A 21,501-nucleotide genomic window follows, 5' to 3' on the forward strand; every position below is an offset into this window, starting at 1 on the left:
GGAGATGCACAGTCTGGGCAGTGAAGTCCATGTACTACATGCATCCAGTTCTCAACTTTCTCTTAAATACTGCTGGAATTAATTTTCCTCACTTAAAAGAGTTTTAGTTCCAGTACAGAACCAGTTCCTGCTACTTCATAGTGTTCTGTCTTTTCTAAATAGCTGCAGTGCTTGAGCTTCTCCATGCCTTTGTATAGAACTGGATTGCAGGGAAAGTCTTCTTGTTAGCGGTTTAACCATTTCATCTCTAAGCCTCTTTGTGTCTCTGGGATGAATATTAAACCAAACCACCTGACAAGCTGCTGGTTAGGGGTCTGAAGAACAGCCTGCTGAAACGAGGGAAAGGCGTTTGGTGGGCAGTTTGAACAGCTGATTGACTGGAGTGCCCACTTAGGAATATTGCTGCTGCCTCTCTTCTTACAGGGTACTGAGATACGGCCTCACCTGGCAGCAGGATCAGATCCCGACTGATTGGGTTGATGTGGCACATGTAGGTATGATACCCTGATCTGTGACATTGCCTGGGAAAAATGTTTTTGGCAAAGGTAATTGCCAAAGACTCCCTGCTCTCCTTATTTGTCCCTTCTCTCTAATTTCTACCTTTTGTTTTGGCTGTTCTGGATTTGCCTTTCTAGAAAAAATTTCTTTGCTTGAATAAAACCCAGAGCTTTGTTATGTAACCAGGTCTGTTTTTTCCCCTTTCTATTTGGTTCATAAGCTTTTGTGACAGGAACCATCTCATCCTGCCTTACACATCACTGTTGCCAGATAATTCAAGTTTTAACATTCACAGAGCAATTACAATAGCAGAATCCCATCTAATGCCAAGCTTTTTCGAGCTATTGCTCACAAGATGGGCCTCTGTAGGTATGTGTTTTGGGAACAGGATCACGTTAACCTCTAGTTATTCTAGTTGTGATTATCACAGACAGAAATATATTCATGCTTTTATTCTCACTTTTCTGAGATTATCCCTTTCCAGGAATAGTTTCAGTTTGTGCCCTAACTCATGCTTGTCACCAGCCAGGCTCAGCAGCCCAGTTTTCTGTACAAACTTTTCTGTCTGAATTTCCCTTGTTTTTGCATCCATACCAAGGCAGGTCTTTGTGATGCACAGATTTAGACTATCTGAGGGATCCATATCACAGTTAATGAATGTTTCTGAATAGCTATGTGATATGTTGCCTCTGTGGCCACAGAAAACAGAGATGTGAACCTGTACTATGGCTGTGAGTGTCACAACTGTGGCTGTGAGGATAACAAACACAATGATGAGTGGGATCAGGAACTCACCATCCATCTCAGGCAAACTGGTGCATTATTTGCTAGTTGAGAGTGTCCCCACTGTCCTTGTCCTTGCCATCCTCAGGCTGGTCCCCTTCCCTGGACTGTAGTTTTGCCATATCCTGCTCAGGAACAACAGTCTCGTTGGAGCTGTCTTTCTTTGTGGGCAAAGGCTCTCCTGTGTGTTTAGTGTCTTCAGCATCTTCAACTCCTTTCAGAGCAAGTGTTTGTCCCTCAAGGGCAGTGTTTTGGGCCACTTCTTCCCCTCTTTTTCCCACCAGTTGTCCTTGATCTGCATCCAGTCTGTCTCCTGCATCTGTGTCCAGCTTTCCTCCATGGCTGTTTGAAGAGTCCTCAGTGGATTCCCATTCAGAAGCTGTCTTTTTCTCTAAGCCACCTCCATCTAAATCAGCTCCCACGGGCAATAACAAGGTCTCCTCACTGCTATGCTTAGTGGCTTGCACAGCACTTGGAAGGCCACTTTGTGAAGCACTGCTATTTGTGCTCTCCTCCTGGGGAATATCAGCAGTGCTAGGCTTCCCGTTGGCATCTTCCTCAGTATGTTCCTTACTTGCCTTGGACCTTGGCTCCAAGTCACCTGTGCTGGCTTCAGAGACCTCCTTGCTGAGCCCCTTCAGTCTTCTCCTTTCCTCTTTCTGCCCATTGTGGGCAGGCCAGGCCTTCCCACTTCTCCTCCCATGCTCTTGAAAGCTCGGCGGTTTCACCTTCTCCTCCAACTCAGCTGTGCAGTTCTCTTCCAATACCTCTTCACCTTTGCTTTTCTGCTTGTCTGTACCAAGGTTCCTCTTTAAAAAAACAAACAAACAAACAAACAAACAAACAAAAAAACACATTGGAGGATATATTTATTTCAACTATGTCAGTATATGGTATTCCTTGTCTATGATGGTTCCCAACACATGAGAATAAATCTGCTGAGGCCATTAAAAGAAACAAAAGGATGCAGGTGAAGCAGACTAAGTGGGGGTTGTTATACTGACAGAGGGTCAACGGTCTCACATCCTACATCCTGCCACCCGGAGAGTGCTGTCGAGGGGTATATTTACCCCAGCAGAGTGATCTCCCCTCTCTGTACTGGCTGACAGCCTTCCTGATGGCGCATGTTTTGAGTAAACTTGACAGCCCCCCTTGAGCTGATGAGCTCACCTGGCTGTCAGGATCATCCTTCAGAAAAGACGTGTCCTCACCTTCTTTTGCATCCCATCTGTTAAGAAAAAAAAAAAAAAAAAGACAAAACTTAGGCTTTCAGGTTCTCATATGAAAAAGCTGTTTTTCCTGCTGGATGCCTGGGCAGGAATTTCTATTAACACTATCCACTCCTTGTCTGGGCCCCATCTTCAACTAGTAAGAGATAAAAGTGGTCAACATATCTGGTCCAGTTCCTTTCCTGGCATCTGCAAAGCATTCAGCCTGTTCAGAGACACTCATCTAAGACCACTAAATCTTGATGAACTGCCTGTTATAATTCTAAATGTAATGAAAACTTAAAATCCAATTGCCAGAAGAGACAGTTGTCATTAGAATAACAAGATATACAGTCTGTTTATGTTGATGTCTGCCACAGCCTGATCCTGCTCCCCTGGCAGTACCCACACATTCCAGATTTCTTCAGTGGCAGACACTGAGGCAGACAGTGCAGGATGAAATTTCATTGAAGTAGCTGGAGAAATTGGAGGTAAGGACGTGTGTAAGACTGCAAGAGTGGCTATAAGAGTCAGATTGAACCCAGCTAACTCAGGCCCTCTTGCTCTCTCAGCATCATTGGCAAATTCTTGGGGTAGAGTTTGAAAGGGGGGCAGATGTACTTAGTCCCTCGCCAGAATGTGCCCAACTTCCAGAAACATGCAGCCCTGCAATTTCCTGAGCCTAAGACACTATCTGTATGTTGAGTCATGTTCTGTACAGTCTCTTCTAAAGGCCTGTGTAAGGGCATTTTGGCCCCATACTAAATTTGCAGCAGCTACAACATCCTGTGCCAAAGAGAGCAGCAGCTCAGCCAAAGGCTGCACAGAGAAGTGTTTTCTTTTGCTTGTTGGAGTTTGCTTGGGTAAACGTAGATGTGAATTTGCCCTTGCAGAATTACTGGGCAGGGCACCTCTCATATGTGTGAGTTGAGTCACAAGCGCACAATCTAAATGTATATATGTATACATTTCTCTCTGCCATATACTCTGAAAAGCACATGTGCAAAGGTGTATGAGATTTAATTCTCTAGATAGATTATGCTAAACTTACTGGCCTCTTCAGCAGGCAAACTTGGACCAAAAAATGACAATGTACACAGAGGTGACTGCATTCGGGCACTTCCAGAGGCAAATGTGCACATTTACAGTGATCACACATGCCCTTGTGAAAACTGTGTGGGAATTACCATCAGGTAATGCTGTGCAATCACACTGAACTACTCCATGCTGTCTGTGTAGCTAGTGAAGCCCCTTGGGCAGCAGTGAGTTGCATTTGCAAGCACCTCAAGGCTTTTAAAGGGTATAGAGATGGATATGGTAACTTTAATAAGCTTGGATCAGCCTGATAAGGCTTGGAGGCAGCTGTGACCCAGCACACAGAGTACAGCCAGTGAGGTCTTGTCCAGAACTCAAGGCAGGACTTTGTCACTGGGTGTGCTGACTCAAACTGCCAAAGGTTTTCTGCTCTTGGAAGCTGCTGATATATTTTCAGTGGTGACCTGAAAGTCAAGCTGTGCAGGTAGTCCATCACACACAGTCAACAGCATTACATTTTGTCATGTGCTGCCCTCATCAACAGTTCCCTCTGCACTCAACATCTGTTTTGTGAGCCTACTGACCACTTTCCCCAGGTAAATAAACAAAGGAATGATGTGCTGACTGTGGGTTTCTGCCTCACTCTGCTCTGACTCCTCAGCTGCTGTGCCTCCTGCAGAACCAGTCCAGAACAGGCTACCACCACAGGTCTAAATATAGCCAAAACAAACCAGACACCAATTTTGAAATAATCATTTCTGCCCGATGTGTTCCTCTTCCCCATCATTACCACTAATGTACCAGAATGCGTTACTGATCACTGACACCCAACATCTCAGTGCATTCCCTTATTCATGACAGGTGTCATACAGGAACTCAACTACAGTTTTAGGATGGAAGTCACAGAATCATTTGGAAGGGACCTTTAAAGGTAATCTAGTCCAACTCCCCTGCATTGAACAGGGACACCTACAGCTCGTTCAGGCTGTTCAGAGCCCTGTCCAGCCTTGAATGTCTCCAGGGACAGGGCATCCACAAAATGCTCCAAATGGATCTTACCACTGCTGTTGGGTTGCTTGGACTTGAATGGGAGGAAAGTCTGTGAGCAATAAAGGGCAGATCCAAACGAAGGTAATGAATATTCATCACCCCAAAGGCACCTTGAGCCTTTCTGGAATGAGGCTTTTCCCAAAAAGAAGTAGGAGAGCAAAGGATGCTCTTCCAGCTTCAAAGATACGATTACATGGACAGACAGGACCTCTTCTAGATCAGCAGAGGACACAGAAGCAGCAGTGGAGAGGAGGTAAGAAAAATAAAGTCCAGGAGGTGAGATGGGTGGGCAGAAGAAAAGCTATTCTGAAGTTACTCAGGCAGGATGGAGCAATTAGTGCTGAAGGAGGCGGCCATGCTGCAGTAGACAAATGTTTGGCTTCCTTATTTTTCCAATGTCCACAGGTGAACACAAGGACTTTAGGGCATGACTCCATGTTCCTACTCATCTCAGCAGTATTTAAGATACTCCTCTGTAGTTTTAAATGAACCATGGTTTTCCATCCTGGTAGCTGATATATGTGGAGTACTGAAACAGCAAACAAGAGTGAAAAAAGTCAATCAAGAAACCTTCTAGTCCAATTTCTAATGGATGACGTTCATGGAGGAGTATGATGAATTATTTCACTGGTAAACAAAGCAAGAAAAAAGAAAAAGTAAAGTCTCTTTGAAGACAACAGTACATAAGATTTTATAATTTCACCAGCAAGACAGTTTAGGCATCTACACAGGATTCTAGCACCAGCCATTTTGGGGACTTAAAGTTTTTAATGGGTATGAATAACATCTCAACTAAACCCAGCAACCCTACAGTGGTTAGATGCACTAAAATGCCTCCCAGCTCTGCACCAGGGGCACAGATATACTGAAAACCCACACTTGCCCAATTTGTTGTGAAAAAACAGGCTGTGCAGTTCCATGGCTCAAGAGACATTTAGTCAGCTGGGTGCACTGCATAAAAATGCTAAAGGCAGTGGTTTGAGGAAAGCAAGGGGATAATACTGTCCTATTACACAATTAAAACTCCTATTAAGCAATTAAAAGTGTTGATGCCCACGTAGAACACTACAGTTTGAAACGATGTGATCTGTCCTAGCTGTTGGCAGAGGGCAGGCTGCCTTTGATGACCTACACAAGCACTGGAGCAGAAGAGGCAAGCAGAGACCACAATGGGAAGAAACTCCCAACAGCTGCCAACGAGGGGCAGCTCAGTGAGATGTCATCAAACAGCGCTCCAAGCTGGCCACTCAGGGGCTCAGCAGCAGTCTGTATAAAATGTTAAATCCTAGCCCAATGATACTGAATTCCTGCTATAAGACAGCTAGCCAAGGCATTCCTTCTGAGCATGGTGTTCAGAACGCAGCACAGAAGGAGAAAGAAACACCTCAAGAGCCTGTTATAATTTCTGGAAACCTGTCAGCATCTTCTGACCCAGGCATACTTTGGGGTGTAAGCCAACCTTTGCTGAAGAGGAGGAGATGAAGACAGGGGTCTGACCTTCCCCAGTCTGACTGAGATTGAGATGGAACGAGAGGCAGGACCTGAGTGTAGTCCTCTGACCTGCAAGGAGGGAGCAGATCATTATGTGATCCATCTATCTGCTCTGCCTGTAAAAGGGAAGCAAGAAACTCCTTGTCCATTCTACTGAAGCCACTCAAAATCCACACTGCTCTTTCATTTAACGTACTCCCAGCGCACATTTAAGCAGCTATATGCATCAAACTGTACAAATAAACATCCACAGGGCAGAACACATATTAGTATTAAACTTTAAACATTGGAAATGCACAAGGCTTCTCTTATCACCATATTCTTCCAACACCATCCTATTTTCTGAGGTCTTTCCTCATATTCTGCTTCTTATGAGCAACAATGTGATCAATAAGCGTAACTCACATTCCCAGCAAATTCTGGCAGGGAAATCACAATGTTTTGTGTGATTTCTTCCAGCCCGTGGAGCGCTGAACGTGTCTCCCACAACCGAGACACGATTGACTCTGCAGCAATGAGTTGCCCTATGAATCTTCGTCAATGCAAAAGGCAGAGCACTAGAACTGCATTTATTTTGAAGGAACAGATGGACCAAAGTCCAAGCAAAAGCTAGTGTGATTAGCTTGGAATACACTGGGACAATAGATAACAACTGATCCAGTTAAGTTCACAGCAGCTGAAATAATTATTAAGCATTTGTCACAAATAACCAAATTTCAGCAACAAACCTCAGAACAACACTCAATCTTGAGGGTAGTTCTTGGGGTACAGGAGTTTGTTTTGGCCCTAATTGGTTTGCACGCTCAACCAGAGCAGAACTGTGTGAAATCAGGGCATGAAAGCAACGCTTAGCCTGCAGTTGGAAGTACTGTAGGGTATTCACAGAAAGTAACAACAGAGTGAATCTACCAGCATGCCCACCTTGCACATCCTCTGGGAACTGCTGTAATTCCCTAGTACTGCAGTCAGTGGCTGGGGTAAAGGGAGTTTGAGAAGAGCTCACCAGCCTTTCTTTCCAAAGCAAATGCTATTGAGAATGGAGCTGAAGAACAGAGAGAAGCTGAATGTAACTTGCAAACAAACCTAACCTTATTATTTGCATGTTGGTGATACTACTCTTTATCATTTTATCAGAATTAAATTAATTTTTGAAAAGTCTAACGGGCCTTAGGAAGGCAGAAGGCTGCAAAAGTACGGGGGCTGATCTGAAAGTAATGCCTCCTGTTTTATTACATTTGCCCATGATGTCAGAGGCAGATATTGGTGGTATTGCAGTAGAATTTGAACCAGATTACGGCCAGGGAACTGTGTGGGAGCTGAATATTGTTTTCAGTGTATTGGAAATGAAGATGGTGACGTAGCCCCACAAGCGCTCGTACAAGAACAGAAAGAACACCACATGCAAGTTTGTTGGGACCTCTTGAACAAATTTGAGGCTGAAGATGACAGTTTCCTGGATCACATCATTACCAGTGATGAGACATGGTGTCACCATTATGAGCTGGAATCAAAACACCACATCTACCATATAGTCAGATTTGGCACCTTCTGATATTCATCTGTTCAGACCAATGAAAGACAGACTGCATGGGCAACATTTTCCTAGCAACTATGCTTTCATAGCAGCTGTGAAATAGTGGATCACCTCCACTGGTGCAGATTTTTACAAGTGCAGCAATGCAGGCTCTTGTTCATCACTGGTGAAATGCATAACTAATGGTGGTGACTGCATTGAAAAATAGTGTTTCGTAGCTGAGAATTTGCTCTACCAAATAGTGTTATTGTGCTCTTTGTGCCTGTTTTATCATAGAATCATAGAATCACAAGGTTGGAAACGACCTGTAAGATCATCTAGTCCAACAGTCTTCTCATTACCATTGCCACCACAAACTAAACCAGATCTTGTAGCTCCTCATCCAGACACCTCTTGGACACTGACAGGGATGGCGACATGCCTCCCTGGGCAGTCATTCCAGTGCCTGACCACCCTCTGAGAGAAATAGTTCTTCCTTATGTCTAATCTAAACCTCCTCTGGTACAACTTGCCGCCATTTCCCCGGTCCTGTTCATTGCCTGGGAGAAGAGGCCAAACCCCTCTTCACCACAACCTCCCTTCAGGAAGTTGCAGAGTGCAGTGAGGTCTCCCCTGAGCCTCCTCCTCTCCAGATAAACAATCCCAGCTCCCTCAGCCTCTCCTCATAAGACTTGTGCTCCAGACCCCTCACCAGTTTCGTTGCCCTTCTCTGGACACGCTCCAGGGCCTCAATGTCTTTCTTGTAGTGAGGGGAAAAAATTTTTCTGCCGAAGCGGAGCCTCAAAAAATTTCACAACACTCGTGCTTGTTCCTCTCCACAGAAATCTTTAGTAAAAGGCGAAAGATTTATACAATCTGAACAGAAATCAGAATAGTTTCCATGGAAATAAATTAGAGGCATTACTTTCAGAGCTACCTGTGTACTACCCTGGCAGCAGAATCCCGCACGCACAGACCCTGCTTAGTACTTCAAATTTGAGCCACGTAACAGCAAATAGCAGATGACCTCCAGTCAGCTAAGTTATTGTGTAATGCTGTGCTTTATGCCTATAAAACACATATCTGTTTATGCACCTTATGTTTAACTGTGTGGCCGTAACTGACCTGAATGATTGAAGAACTAACAGGAAAAACTACTGGAATGGTTTTGTGTTCCAGATAAAACTTGGGATATGTAATCAGCAGCTCGTCCTTGTGTTGCCTGCTAAAGGGCATGGCAGTGCTGTGAAGACGATCCCTATTATTAAACCAGTAGATAGTGTGGCTCAGGAAACCTGAAGACTGTACTGGAATTTAATTACAGAGAGCAGCAGGGGAAGTGACACATGGGAGTATGTGGGCAAACCTGAAAAATGCACTTACTTTTGCAGATATTCTGAAATTGCTTCAGTGAAAATTACTACATTGCTGTGTGCTACCCACAACTGGCAGGAACAGGTCACTTCTCTAGCACATTATCAACCCTAATTACTATTGGTTCAGCTGGAAACTATCTTTGAAGGCAACTCCCCCACATCAGTGGTGCCTGAAAGTCAGATAACGTGTTCAAAAACCTCCTGGGGCACATGTCAGTGCCAAAATCTGGTCCCAGAGAAATTCTAGCCTCTGCAGGCAGCCCTGCAGAGAGCTGATGCAGTGGGTCAGTACTGTGAAGATGCACTTCACAGAAGCCACAAACCCTATGGAGTGAAGTCATAGAATCATAGAATCATAGAATTATAGAATCACCATGGTTGGAAAAGACTAAAAGATCATCCAGTCCAACCGTTCACCTATTCCCAATAGCTCCCACTAAACCATGTCCCCCAACACAACATCCAGCCTTTCCTTGAACACCCCCAGGCTCGGTGACTCCACCACCTCCCTGGGCAGTCCATTCCAGTGCCTGACCACCCTTTCTGAAAAGTAATACTTCCTGATGTCCAGCCTGAATCTCCCCTGCCATAGCTTGAAGCCATTCCCTCTGGTCCTATCACTAATGACACGAGAGAAGAGGCCGACCCCCAGCTCACTACAACCTCCCTTCAGGAAGTTATAGAGAGCAATGAGGTCTCCCCTGAGCCTCCTCTTCTCCAGGCTGAACATTCCCAGCTCCTTCAGCCGCTCCTCATATGGCCTGTGTTCCAGACCCCTCACCAGCTTTGTTGCCCTTCTTTGAACACGTTCCAGGGCCTCAATATCTTTCTTGCAGTGAGGGGCCCAAAACTGGACACAGTACTCGAGGTGCGGCCTCACTAGTGCTGAATATAGGGGAACAATCACCTCTCTGCTCCTGCTTGCAATGCTGTTTCTGATGCAAGCCAGGATGCCATTGGCCTTCTTGGCCACCTGGGCACACTGTCGGCTCATGTTCAGCCAAGCATCAATCAATACCCCCAGGTCCATTTCCTCTACGCCGTCCTGCAGCCACACCGCCCCAAGCCTGTAGCGTCGCCTGGGGTTGTTGTAGCCGAAGTGCAGGACCCGGCATTTGGCCTTGTTGAACCTCATCCCATTGGCTTCAGCCCAGCTCTCCAGCCTGTCCAGGTCCCTCTGTATGGCCTCGCTACCCCCAGGCAGATCCACACTTCCAGCCAATTTGGTGTCATCTGCGAATTTACTGAGGGTGCACTCGATGCCCTCATCCAGGTCATCAATAAAGATATTGAAGAGGACAGGCCCCAGCACCGACCCCTGGGGAACACCACTCACGACTGGTCGCCAGCTGGATTTGACTCCATTCACCACCACTCTCTGTGCCCGGCCCTTCAGCCAGCTCCTTACCCAGCCAAGAGTGTACCCATCCAAGCCTCAGGCTGCCAGCTTCTGCAGGAGAATGCTGTGGGAGACAGTGTCAAAGGCTTTGCTGAAGTCTAGGTAGACCACATCAACAGCCTTTCCCTCATCCACCAGATGGGTCACTAGATCATAGAAGGAGATCAGGTTGGTCAAACAGGACCTGCCCTTCACAAACCCATGCTTGCTAGGCCTGATCCCCCGCTCATCCCGCACATGCCGCATGATCTCCCTCAAGACGATATGCTCCATAACCTTCCCTGGCACCGAGGTCAGGCTGACAGGCCTGTAGTTCCCCGGATCCTCCTTACGACCTTTCTTGAAAGTGGGAGTCACGTTGGCAAGCCTCCAGTCTTCTGGGACCTCACCAGTCAACAAGGAGCACTGACAGATGATGGAAAGTGGCTCGGCTATCACCACCGCCAGTTCCCTCAGCACTCTTGGGTGGATCTCATCTGGCCCCATCGACTTGTGACAGTCCAGTTGGAGCAGTAGTTCTCTGACTGTTTCTTGCAGAATCACAGGGGGGTTAGTGTGCTCCCCAGCCGAGATTACCAGGTCAGAGAGAGGAGTATCCTGAGGATAACTGGTCTGACTTTTAAAGACAGACGTAAAGAAGGCATTCAGAACCTCTGCCTTTTCCTTATCCTCAGTGGTCACATTCCCAGCCTCATCCAGCAAAGAGTGGATATTCTCCTTTGTTCTCCTCTTACTGTTAATGTATTTATAAAAGAGTTTCTTATTCCTTTTCACCCCAGCAGCTAGGTTAAATTCAAGCTGGGCTTTTGCCTTTCTGATTTCACCTCTACACATCCTAACGACTCCCTTATATTCATTCTGAGTGGCCTGTCCCTCTTTCCACAGGCGGTAGATTCTCTTTTTCTCCCGGAGCCTCAGGAATAGCTCCCTATTCATCCACGCCGGTCTTCTTCCCCGCCGGCTCATTTTGCAGCTCAGGGGGACTGCCTGCTCCTGCGCCCTTAAGACTTCCTTCTTGAAGAGCAACCAGCTCTCTTGGACCCCTTTACTCGCTAAGACTGAATGCCAGGGGACTCCCCCTATTAGTCCCTTGAACAATTCAAAGTCCACCCTCCTGAAGGCCAAGGTAGCAGTTTTACTATTCCCCCTCCAGGCTTCACCATGAATTGAGAAATCTATCATTTCATGGTCACTCTGTCCAAGACAGCCTCCAACCTCCACATCTCCCAGCAAACCTTCCCTGTTTGTGAACAGCAGGTCTAGTGGGGCAGTTCCTCTCATGGGCTCTCTGACCAGCTGTATCAGGAAGTTGTCCTCTATGCATTCCAGAAACCTCCTAGACTGCTTCTTCTGTGCTGTGCTGTACTCCCAGCATATGTCAGGGAAGTTAAAGTCCCCCATGAGGACAAGGGCAGGCGACTGTGCAGCTTGTGCCATCTGCTTATAGAATACCTTGTCTGTCTCTTCATCCTGATTTGGAGGTCTATAACAGATGCCCACCAGGGTGCCTGTCTTGTCAGCCCTTCCTCTGATCTTTACCAATAGGGATTCAACATTATCGTCCCCACTCATAATCTCAGTAGCGTAAAAGCATTCCCTAACGTAGAGAGCCACACCGCCACCTCGCTTTCCTTGCCTATCCTTCCTGAAGAGTTTGTAGCCATCCATTGCAGCGCTCCAGTCGTGGGAGCAATCCCACCACGTTTCCGTTATGGCAACTAGGTCATAGTTTGCCTGCTGCACAATGGCTTCCAACTCTTCTTGTTTGTTGCCCATGCTGCGTGCATTAGTGTAGACGCACCTCAGCTGAGCCCCTCGCCTCTCACCTAATCCCAATACCACTTCCCCAGGCTGCTCTCTAGCAGGCCTGGCTTTATCCCCTTCCCCCTTCCTATCTAGTTTAAAGCTTTCTCTACAAGTCCCGCCAGCTCCTGGGCGAGTATCCGTCTCCCTTTTGGAGACAGGCAATTCCCATCAGCAGACCTCAGGCCAGGTGCCGAGTAGACCACCCCGTGATCAAAGAATCCAAAATTATTGCGCTTGCACCAGCCTCTCAGCCATGCATTTATAAGATGGCTTTTCCTGGTCATCTCAGCGCTTGTCCCTGCCACCCTGCCAGACGTGATCTGTGCTAATGTAGATCCATCTGAACAGCTGCCACTGGACGTTCTCTCTATCTGTTGTCAGAATCAAGCAAGGAATTGGACCTGGAAATGGACATCACAAGCATTGGATTGCGGCACTGCTGACAGTCTCTTTACCTCCTGGCTCTGCCGGTCAGTCTGTCCTTTCCTTTGGCTCGGCTGCTCGTTGCTTTGGGACCAGGATCGCTCACGTTCACACTGTGTTGTCCTACACCTAGGAGAGAGAGGCCATGCAAAAGTAGGCAGAACTGGCTGACGACCACTGGCTGATGACCAGCATGACCACTGCTGGGGCTGACATCCTTGTATCAGTGAAAAGTACTCTTGGATGGGGAAGCCTCTGAAGCTGCATGCATACTACACATACGTTTTCTGAAGCTGTGAATACAGAATGAGAATTTAGATGTGTTTCTTCTGCATTTTCTGTTCTAAATTCCAATAATAAACATTGATCTTATCCCTTGGATACAGTCTGCCTTGTGCTGTTCTTGGGAGACTGTTCTTATTCTTCCTTGCCACAGTGCAGGGATCTTATCACAAGGCTAGGAAAGTAGACACATGGTGTATTCCCAGCACACACACATCATATGTCTGTGACAGTGCCTGGACAGAACTCTCCCCATGGGGCACATTCAAAGGTGCTGATGTTTAGTAGGGTGACACAACTGAGTCATGTGGTTTACTCACCTCTCCCGCTGGGAGGAAAGGACCTGTGCTGGAATTTCCTTGCGTTTCTTCCCCCTAAAAGGACAAAGAAGAGAGTGCACAAAGTGAGACAGTCTGTAATGCAGACTGCAGAGAGCATTGGCATTCAAATAGGGTACTGCAAGGGAAAGATTTGTTCTGCCAGTCCATCTCCTGAGAAACAGGAATCATGATGGACTTATGCTAGTAAAGAAGCCAGCATGTGCCACAGGGATCAGAGATGAAGTGCTCTGGAATAGGATTGCCTCTCAAACCACTGGAAAGTAGGCAGTGGTGGACCTCCTTGTGTTGTAAAAGGTTACAGAAACCATGCCACTGCTCTCCCTGGGAAGGTAAGAAGCGCTAGCAACCAGATGCTCAAATCCCAACCCCTGAGCACTCTGCAAAGCAGAGAGGGCTGAGACCCCAACACTGCACTCAGAGGCATTTGCCCAGGAAAGCAGAGTGACAGCCGTGTCAGCTGTGGCACTGGGATTCGCACGATCAGCATTCATTAGCGTCAGGACAGAATCTAGGTGTCCCTTGCCAACCTTTCTTATTGCTGGGATTATCCAAGGCTGGCTCCCCATCCTTAACAAAGTCCTCTTCAAACCTGCAGGTTAAAAACAGGCAGTGTCAGACCTGACCATCCTCTTCCGGTGTGCAAAAGTGTGGGCAGGAGACCTCAAGACACAGCCTCCAGCCTTTCTGCACCTGCCCACTGGCAAATATGTGCAGGTTTGTCAGCAGAAGCTGAAACTGCATGCACTAACCAGGAGAGATGAGGCTGTGAGGCAATTCTACCCCAAAGGAGAACCTGTACACCAGCCAGGTGTAGCTCTGCTGGAAAAACACAGCTAAATGAACAGTGTTTAAAGTAGAGAAATGTCAGAGCCCATTGAGAGCTCTCCCACGCTACCCAGCATTTCTCCTGTACCATGCAAGTAGTCTTTGAAGTAATCACTCCTCCCTGAGGAGGATATAAGTCTGTTTTCTCATCTTGTGATTGAAAAGGAGAAACAAAGGCTTTGAGAAAACCCTTGGATGAGCAACACAAGTTTGTCCATTCTTGTTTCAAGAAGAGCACCTGCAACCCCTGCCACTGGATCTGTCCTAGTGGGGATGGAGAAGACTATGCAGGTATAGACTTGAGCAGGGATTCATGCTTCCCTCTCTCCCTCAGTCCTCATTCTGGAAGGACCAATGGCAGAAAATTTTAGCACAAAATATCTCCTATCAGGGTAGAAGACAGAAAGAAAAGATGAGAATTGCTCTGGTATCTGGTCCCACTGACAGACATGACCAGAAGAAACACAGAATGGCTTAGGTTGGAAGCAGAAATGAAAATTTTGTTAGGGAAAGGCAGATTGCAGCACAGGATTCTGTAAGCAATGATCATTTGTACAAGATCTCATCACTGGCTTTACTCAGCCTGTTGCAGACAAACCACCCCAGAACACCAGAGGACCTACATGTGCTCTGACTTCTCCACATCCCAAGCCCGCCTCCACTCGCCCTTTGCATTCTTGTGCCGTGCCAGTCGCTCGAGGTCAATCTGATCTCGTTCCCTCTTCCAGCGGATGTACTCCGAGCGTTCCCGTCCACTCAAGGGGAAGCTCAGGTCTCCGGGGCACTTCTGGACTGACTTCCCACCCTCCTGGGGAGGCAAAAGAACTACTTGTTAATAAATTGTCTGAAAAGCCCGCAGGTGATTGTTACCACTAGAGATCACCAAATCAGAGAATCATTAAGATTGGAAAAAACCTCCAAGATCATTGAGTTCAGCCACCAACCTACCACCAGCGTGGCCACCAAACCATGTCCCTAAGTGCCACATCTACCCTTTTCTTGAACACCTCCAGAGACAGTGATTCAGCCTCCCCCCAGGCAGCCTGTTCCAATGCATCCCGCTTTCAGGGAAGAATTTCTTCCTAATATTCAACCTGAACCTCCCCTGGCACAACTCAAGGCCATTACCTCTTGCCCTAATGCTCACTAATATCTGAAAACTGTTTGGAGAAAGGTGCCACCTTTGTAAAGCCATGTGTACACAGAGGGACTCTACTTTAACCATAGCCTAAGTATGCTGGTCCCATGGTTGGTAACATTTTATTGACTTTACAGAGAAAAGAACTGGGTCAGAAAGAAGTTGTACAGCTTCCTCAGTTCCACATTGTAAATCCATGGTCAAATCAGAGCTAGCAACCATTCCATCCCAGAGATATTCAACAGCAAGAAGACTGTTTGTGTTAATGCATTTCTGAACAGTTGTTCCACTTTGTCCAGACTAACATGGACAGCATTATATTCCTAAGGATTAAAATCTCACCCACTAAACCCCCAAATTTTGTCATCTGGATACATTCCTGTCGCCTTAATGAGATGGGCTTCACTGCTATTTCCCTAAACAGAACTGTAGGGTCTCTTGGATTCCTGCAATAAGTACCCTGACTGGGGAGCAGCCACACCAGACCCAAGTTTCAATTGTAGATATTTAAAACCTAACTACATACTTTCAAAGCATACTCCTATAATTCTGTGTGCAAATGGCCACAACCTTCATCCTATTTGTAATTACAGTCACTTTAACTGCTGGCCAGTGGCTTTCACTTACCATGTTCCTGCTTTTTTGAAGGTTTTAAAACAAAATCTCTGTTTTCCCTTAAAAATGCTTTCTGATAAAGTCTACTTACAGCATATAGTTAGCTCCCAGTGTGCCTGCAACATTACCAAGTTTCTGGGAGGTTTAAGCTGATGAATCTGCCCACCTGAAGGTTTTAGTACACCTGAATCAGGGTTATGCCCTAAACTAGACGAGGACTGCCAGCATTCAAGATTTAAAGCTTAACAAAAAGATAGTTCAGAGCTGATGGAGCTCTGTGAAGCTCCAGCAAAATGCATGAAGAGGGAGAAACGGGTAATCCAGCCATCAAGTTAATGGATGGGGTGGAAATAGGCAACTGGCCACAGCGTGTTGTTAAGCAACGCTGTGTAGCAAATAGCTTAGTGCTGAGTCCTGGGGTGTTAATTACCAGTGGATAGTTCATTACTTCACACACGTGCCCTTCTCCACATGGGAATTAACTCCTCAGTGTTGTACTGCTGATAAAAGCAGAACAGCGGGGAAGAGTAACTGAAAGCCTTGTTGCCAAGGAGATATACCTGCGTGGGTCGGAGTTGAGGTGGCAGTAATTGTTCCTCTGTTCCTTAGCTGGTGGGAGCTGAGGGACCTGAGACAGTCTCTCTGAGAATGGAAAGATGGGGTCTGCAGAAAGGCAGAGCAAAGCCAGGGCAACCACCAGTCCCTTGGTTTGGACAAAAGGCCCAGAGATGCTCTGGAGCCAGAAAAGCAGGTCCTGTCAAAGCAGATGCATCCATGGATGAGAGGTATGCAAGAACTAAACAGCACACAGCTGGTGAGAGCAAGGTTCACACTCCAAAGTCAGGGGATAAAGGATGTGCCCTGTATCATCACCTTGACCATTAGCAAAGAGGAAGCCAAAAACTGAGGCTGATGCCCATTCTCTCCCATAGGCAGATGCAGTGGGATCTGTGAGTCCTGCCAAGAAGTGGGAGATGGTCTCTGAGCAGGGGCTTGCCTTGCCTGGAGCACAGCTGTGCTTAGCTGGACTGTAAAGCTATTATGCTGCCCTGTGCTGCTATAGGGGGATCAGCTGGGATTAATAGTTAAGAGCCCATCTGTGTTCTCCTAATGAATCCTGTTGAGGTGGGTCTATTCAATTTGTGCTCCATTAATTAAGAACATCTGCAGGCTCAGGGGAGTCAGCATGTCCTCCAGGTTTGCATTAAACAGCCGGTAGGAAGGCCTATGCTTTAATTTACCTCCATCCTACTCAGCTTCTCTTCAAGTGAGGTTCTGCAGCTAATGAGGTCTGAGACTTTCAGGCCATAGGGAGAGGAAATGATTAGGACTGTGCTTTTGCACATGGGTATATGTGCTTCCCTATATTCCCACTTCTTTGCTAGGGATATAAATAGTCATGACAAGTTGTGATGAGCAAGTCCCTGCTGCTCTGAGACTGGCTGTCTAGCTTCAGATGTGTTAGCTGTTCAGCAAAGCTTTGGAGGAGGAAAGGAATGAGCAGTGGGGATCACATCAGACCATATTGCTATTTGTTTTAGCACTGAAGTAATTTACTGACAGGGAGGCACATTCTGCTGGTTCCCTTTTCCAAAACAAGCGTTCTTCAAAAGACATTGGATAGCACTCACCTTACGGCTGTGCTCACTTTCAGGGCCTCTGTCACTGTCTGATCTCCTCTTCTCCACTGCTCTCCTCTCCTCTATCTGCAAGAGCACAGACAAAGGAATTACCACAGGATAAAGCAAGGACTCCTGGCTGGGGGTGCATTTGCAAACCCTCTGCTCATTGTGACATGTAAGAGCTGCCCTAGAAAGATCAGAAAAAAAGAGAAGAGGTTGGTCCCTGGGATCCTTACTCAAGCTAAAATGAAAAAGGAAAAAAAAAAGTTGGAAAGTAAGGGATGTAAGAGGAAGAGAAAGAAAAAGGGATGAATTCCTATAGGTCACTCATTCTCCCAAGCTGGTGGGAGAGAAGTAACCTATATGGTCATAGCTCTTCTAAAGCAGACAAAGTTTTAGGTACCCTTATAGATTTGGATTGGCACAGATGCAGCTGTGGTCAAGGGCAGGGTGGAGTGGGTCTTAGGAAAACACACTGCAGAGCATAAGAAAGATTTTCTAAGAATAGCCTTCTGCTCTGCTTAAACAATAGTTAGGGTGCCACCTCACTGAAAGAGGTTTCTGCTCCCATCCAGATGCTGCAGAAGCAAAGATATTGCAGCAAGGCAGCTGCCAAGTGCCACACCATTTGTCACAGCAGCTTCCCTCCTATCTGGTAACTATACAAGGCAGCCCTGGGGCTGCCAGCTCATGCAGCTTTTTGCCCATCAGAGCTGAGGCATCCTCATATTCCCTTCCCTGCTGAACTCTGTGGGACTGGGCTATGTGTGGGGCTGAGATTATCATGCTGCCATTTTGCACAGCCAGGCAAAACCGAAAAACAAAGAGGGAAGTCACAGCACAAACTGCCAGATCAGCCTTTCGAGAAAGTATCAGTGCTATGAAGGCCAACCCAGGCTGGAAACAAACTTATAATCCAATTATTTATCACCACTAGCTTTAGTCTGGCGTGATAGGGCTGAATGCTGGAAACTTGGATTTCCACATCTCTACAGAGCCCCCTAAAGCAATTAATTCTACTGCTCACACATATGCTGTGGGATCAGGCCGGGATGGAGCTAGGGTACAGATGAACTGTCAACAGCAGCAGGCAGTCTTTTTTGGGGGTTGTGTACGTGGGAAGTGTGACCTTATAGCCAGCGCTATAAATTGAGACATTGCATTTATAGAGAAATTAAAGCAGAAGAAACCTGGAAATTTAGCTTATTTGAGGAGGCTGGCTGGAGAGCAAGATGTAGATGGATATTTAGCCTTTGAAGCAGCTGAAAAAGAAATGAGTCATTTCATCAGCTGGAGCCCCTCTGTCCCTGGGGGAAGCAGGAGGACTGGGAGAAGAGATGGGAGAGAAGGAGCACTGATTGCCTTGGAAATGCCAAAAACAGCTCATTGAGAAACTGAGGCAGGGTCCTGCATGGATGTGATTATTGTTTCATCTGTGTCTGCATATTTCTCAAGCAAGCTCACACAGAAATTGATTCGGTTTGGAGCTTTTACAATGCCTGATTGTGTCCCCAAAGACAGGAAGCGGAAAGCCGGAGCATCCGCACAGCTGGAGTGCTGAGCTAGGGTTTGTGCAGGCTGTGGGGGGAGCAGTGTGCTTCTGCCTGTCTGCAGCCTAGTGCAGTTTGACTTCAGCTCTGGCTCTGCCAAGCAGGAATGAAGAGCAAGCCTGCGCCCAGGAAATGTGCTGGAAAATGGAAAACGTGCTGCAGTTCATGAGAAGCAGGAAGACACAGCTGCTGCGTGGCTGGCCAAGCTGGAGGCTGTCCCATTTTGGGCACCACAAATCGTTCTGTTCCAGGGACAGCGTGCAACTCTCCATCCTTTTATACCTCCCTCTGTTCAAAGCTGGGCTGCCTTGTTCCTTAGCTGGTTTCTATTTTTGCTTCTCAAAGGACACTGTGGAAAACAGAACCAGAAATTTCTGGTTCACTTCTACCAGAAAAGCAGGACTGAACTGTGCAGGTCAGAAAACACACTGAGCTTGGGTTTTGCACTGGCTCAGGAGCAGACTTTAGCATTTTCTTCATGCTGCCCCAAAGCCACTGTTAGCCTTTTATGACACACCCAGGCCACAGAGAAACAAAACATGTTTTTCTCCTCCTTCCTCTTCTCCGCCCCCAAAATTATGAAATATGACAATGACATTATCGACTCCTCGTTTAACTATTCTGGCCCAGCAGGGGAGGAGATGTGAGGAGAAAACAAATGCCCAAAGCAGAGAAGATTACATTTATTTATCCCAAGGTTTACACAAGGATTTCTAAATTCGTTAGCCCCAGGATGGTGGAGGGGGCTTGGAGCTCACATCCCTCACTGGGCAGGATTTTCAAACCTAGCTCAGCACATGAGAGGATTTTCTTTTTTCCAGCTCTTTTGAAAAATCTGCCTACTAACTGTGAGGTCTGTAGGGAGCTGAAGACTTCCCAGCCACCCTTCCTGCCTGTCCCTGCCGCTCATCTGCAGTGTAAAAGCATTTCTCCTGCAGCAGGTTTGGTGAGCAAGCACGGGGTCAGGCTCACCTGCTTAAGTCCTGAAAACAGCTCTTGTGTTTCTTGATTACAGTCATTTTTGATATGTCATCATGGAAAACTGTTACTAAAAGGACAATTTAAAAGGCCTGAAACTGTAACGACTAGATGATTTTCAACCTGCTAATTAACCATCGTGTTTCACTGGTCTTGTGCTGCTACCTTGCAGCTCTAATGTACTAATTATCATGAAACACTGATGGAGCATGGAACAGCTTTTGGGAAAACTGGGGCTAAACACTGGGCCATTATTCTTGGTCCTCTGCGCAGAAAGAGCCTGAAGTTGGCAGACTTAGGGGGAGCCAGGGAGAGGTGGGAAGAGAAGCTTCAGTTGTGTGATCTCTAAGCCAGCAGCAGAACTGCAGGCCATGAAGCTGTATCAGTAGAGCGATGTGCTCAGGCTGATTTGTTCTGCAAAGAGACAGGATGACTTGGTCCCCAGAGACATGTGATAACACAACTATCCTACCTGTATATAGTAGGGTAAGAAAAAAATACGGCTCAAAATGGCAGAATAATATACTCAGAATTGAGGCTGTTTTGGAAAAGAAAATCATGAAAACAGCTTTTTTTTTTTTCTCTCATATTTCCTCTGCCACAGCTGTGATGTGGTATAGGACTGGAAATGTGGTTCTAGCTAGAAGCACCAAGGATAGCAAGAATGGGAGGATTTTGTTTGCTTGTTTTACTTTGTAATTAATTTCATCATGTATAAAAATAGAGAAGAAATGTGGATAGCCTTCAAATCTTACAATACACATTTGGCAAGTGCAGGGGCTGGGTGTGACAGTGGCCAGGCCACAGAGTGTGAAGGGGAAGTGATGGATGTGATCCCCTCTCCTGGGCATCCTCAGCCTCTGCAGGAAGAAGAGCACAAACAACCCAGAATGAGCAGGGACCCAGCTGGGCACAAAGGGAGAGAGGCCAAAGGAGAGACTCTGCTGGGATAATGTGGCTGAAAGCTAACCCTGAAACTGGGGTGCCAGCAAACACCTCCTCAGACGACACTGATGCCCCATCTAATGGTAGCTGAAAAATTTGGGGGTGAAAGTGAAGTTTCTTTTGTGGATTAACAATTAATATAAGGGTAGGAAACAGTGGCAAGAAAATGTAATTTTTCACAGTAGAAGATTAGCTGGGGTGTGCCACTGGAACATGTGCTGCTCAGCATGCTCATAAATGGTCTGGAAAAGTAACTGAATAGAGAGATGACAGTTTGCTGACGGTACTAAATCATCCAGGGCGAGGAATGTAATTTGCTAGGAAGGATCTGAAAAAGATCTTTTGATATTGAATGCCTGCATCATAAAATTATAGATGAAATTAAATATCAGTAATGCAAAGTAACTCACATGGAGAAAAAAATGCTCCTTCTTGTACATATACGCATACAGTGGTGAAGTGTGAGCTATGATTACCATCCAGCAATGAAATCTTGGTGTTATTGTGACTAGCTCTCTGAAAATGTTAGCTCAATTATTCAGGGGGCAAAAAAGAAAAAAAAAAAAAAAAAAGAAAAAGCAAAGAAAATGCAAAATTGTTAGGACAAGAATAGAGAACAAACC

The 21,501-nt window shown here is 46.4% G+C and overlaps 1 protein-coding gene and 1 non-coding gene across 4 annotated transcripts in view; both read right to left on the minus strand.

Annotated features, from left to right (window-relative positions):
• CCDC9B (coiled-coil domain containing 9B) overlaps window positions 1–21,501 on the minus strand; it is a 46,198-nt gene that overhangs the window by 6,267 nt on the left and 18,430 nt on the right. For 2 of the 3 annotated variants that reach the window (XM_042882061.1, XM_042882062.1), the window contains 7 exons: window positions 17,415–17,489; window positions 14,654–14,838; window positions 13,733–13,794; window positions 13,185–13,238; window positions 12,615–12,711; window positions 2,452–2,509; window positions 1,294–2,090 (listed from right to left, as the gene is read on the minus strand). In XM_042882061.1, coding sequence (XP_042737995.1) covers window positions 1,326–2,090; window positions 2,452–2,509; window positions 12,615–12,711; window positions 13,185–13,238; window positions 13,733–13,794; window positions 14,654–14,838; window positions 17,415–17,489 — 1,296 coding nt within the window. In that variant the 3' untranslated portion in view covers window positions 1,294–1,325. The remainder of the gene's footprint in view (window positions 1–1,293; window positions 2,091–2,451; window positions 2,510–12,614; window positions 12,712–13,184; window positions 13,239–13,732; window positions 13,795–14,653; window positions 14,839–17,414; window positions 17,490–21,501) is intronic. The other variant, XM_042882063.1, reaches the window with a different exon arrangement.
• On the minus strand, window positions 8,361–8,474 carry LOC122185970. Its single transcript, XR_006181021.1, has one exon. It is a non-coding gene; the product is annotated as a U5 spliceosomal RNA (small nuclear RNA).

Source organism: Lagopus leucura, unplaced genomic scaffold, assembly GCF_019238085.1.
Source record: "Lagopus leucura isolate 7727_CA_CO unplaced genomic scaffold, USGS_WTPT01 Super-Scaffold_100033, whole genome shotgun sequence".
Taxonomy (NCBI): Eukaryota; Metazoa; Chordata; class Aves; order Galliformes; family Phasianidae; genus Lagopus; species Lagopus leucura.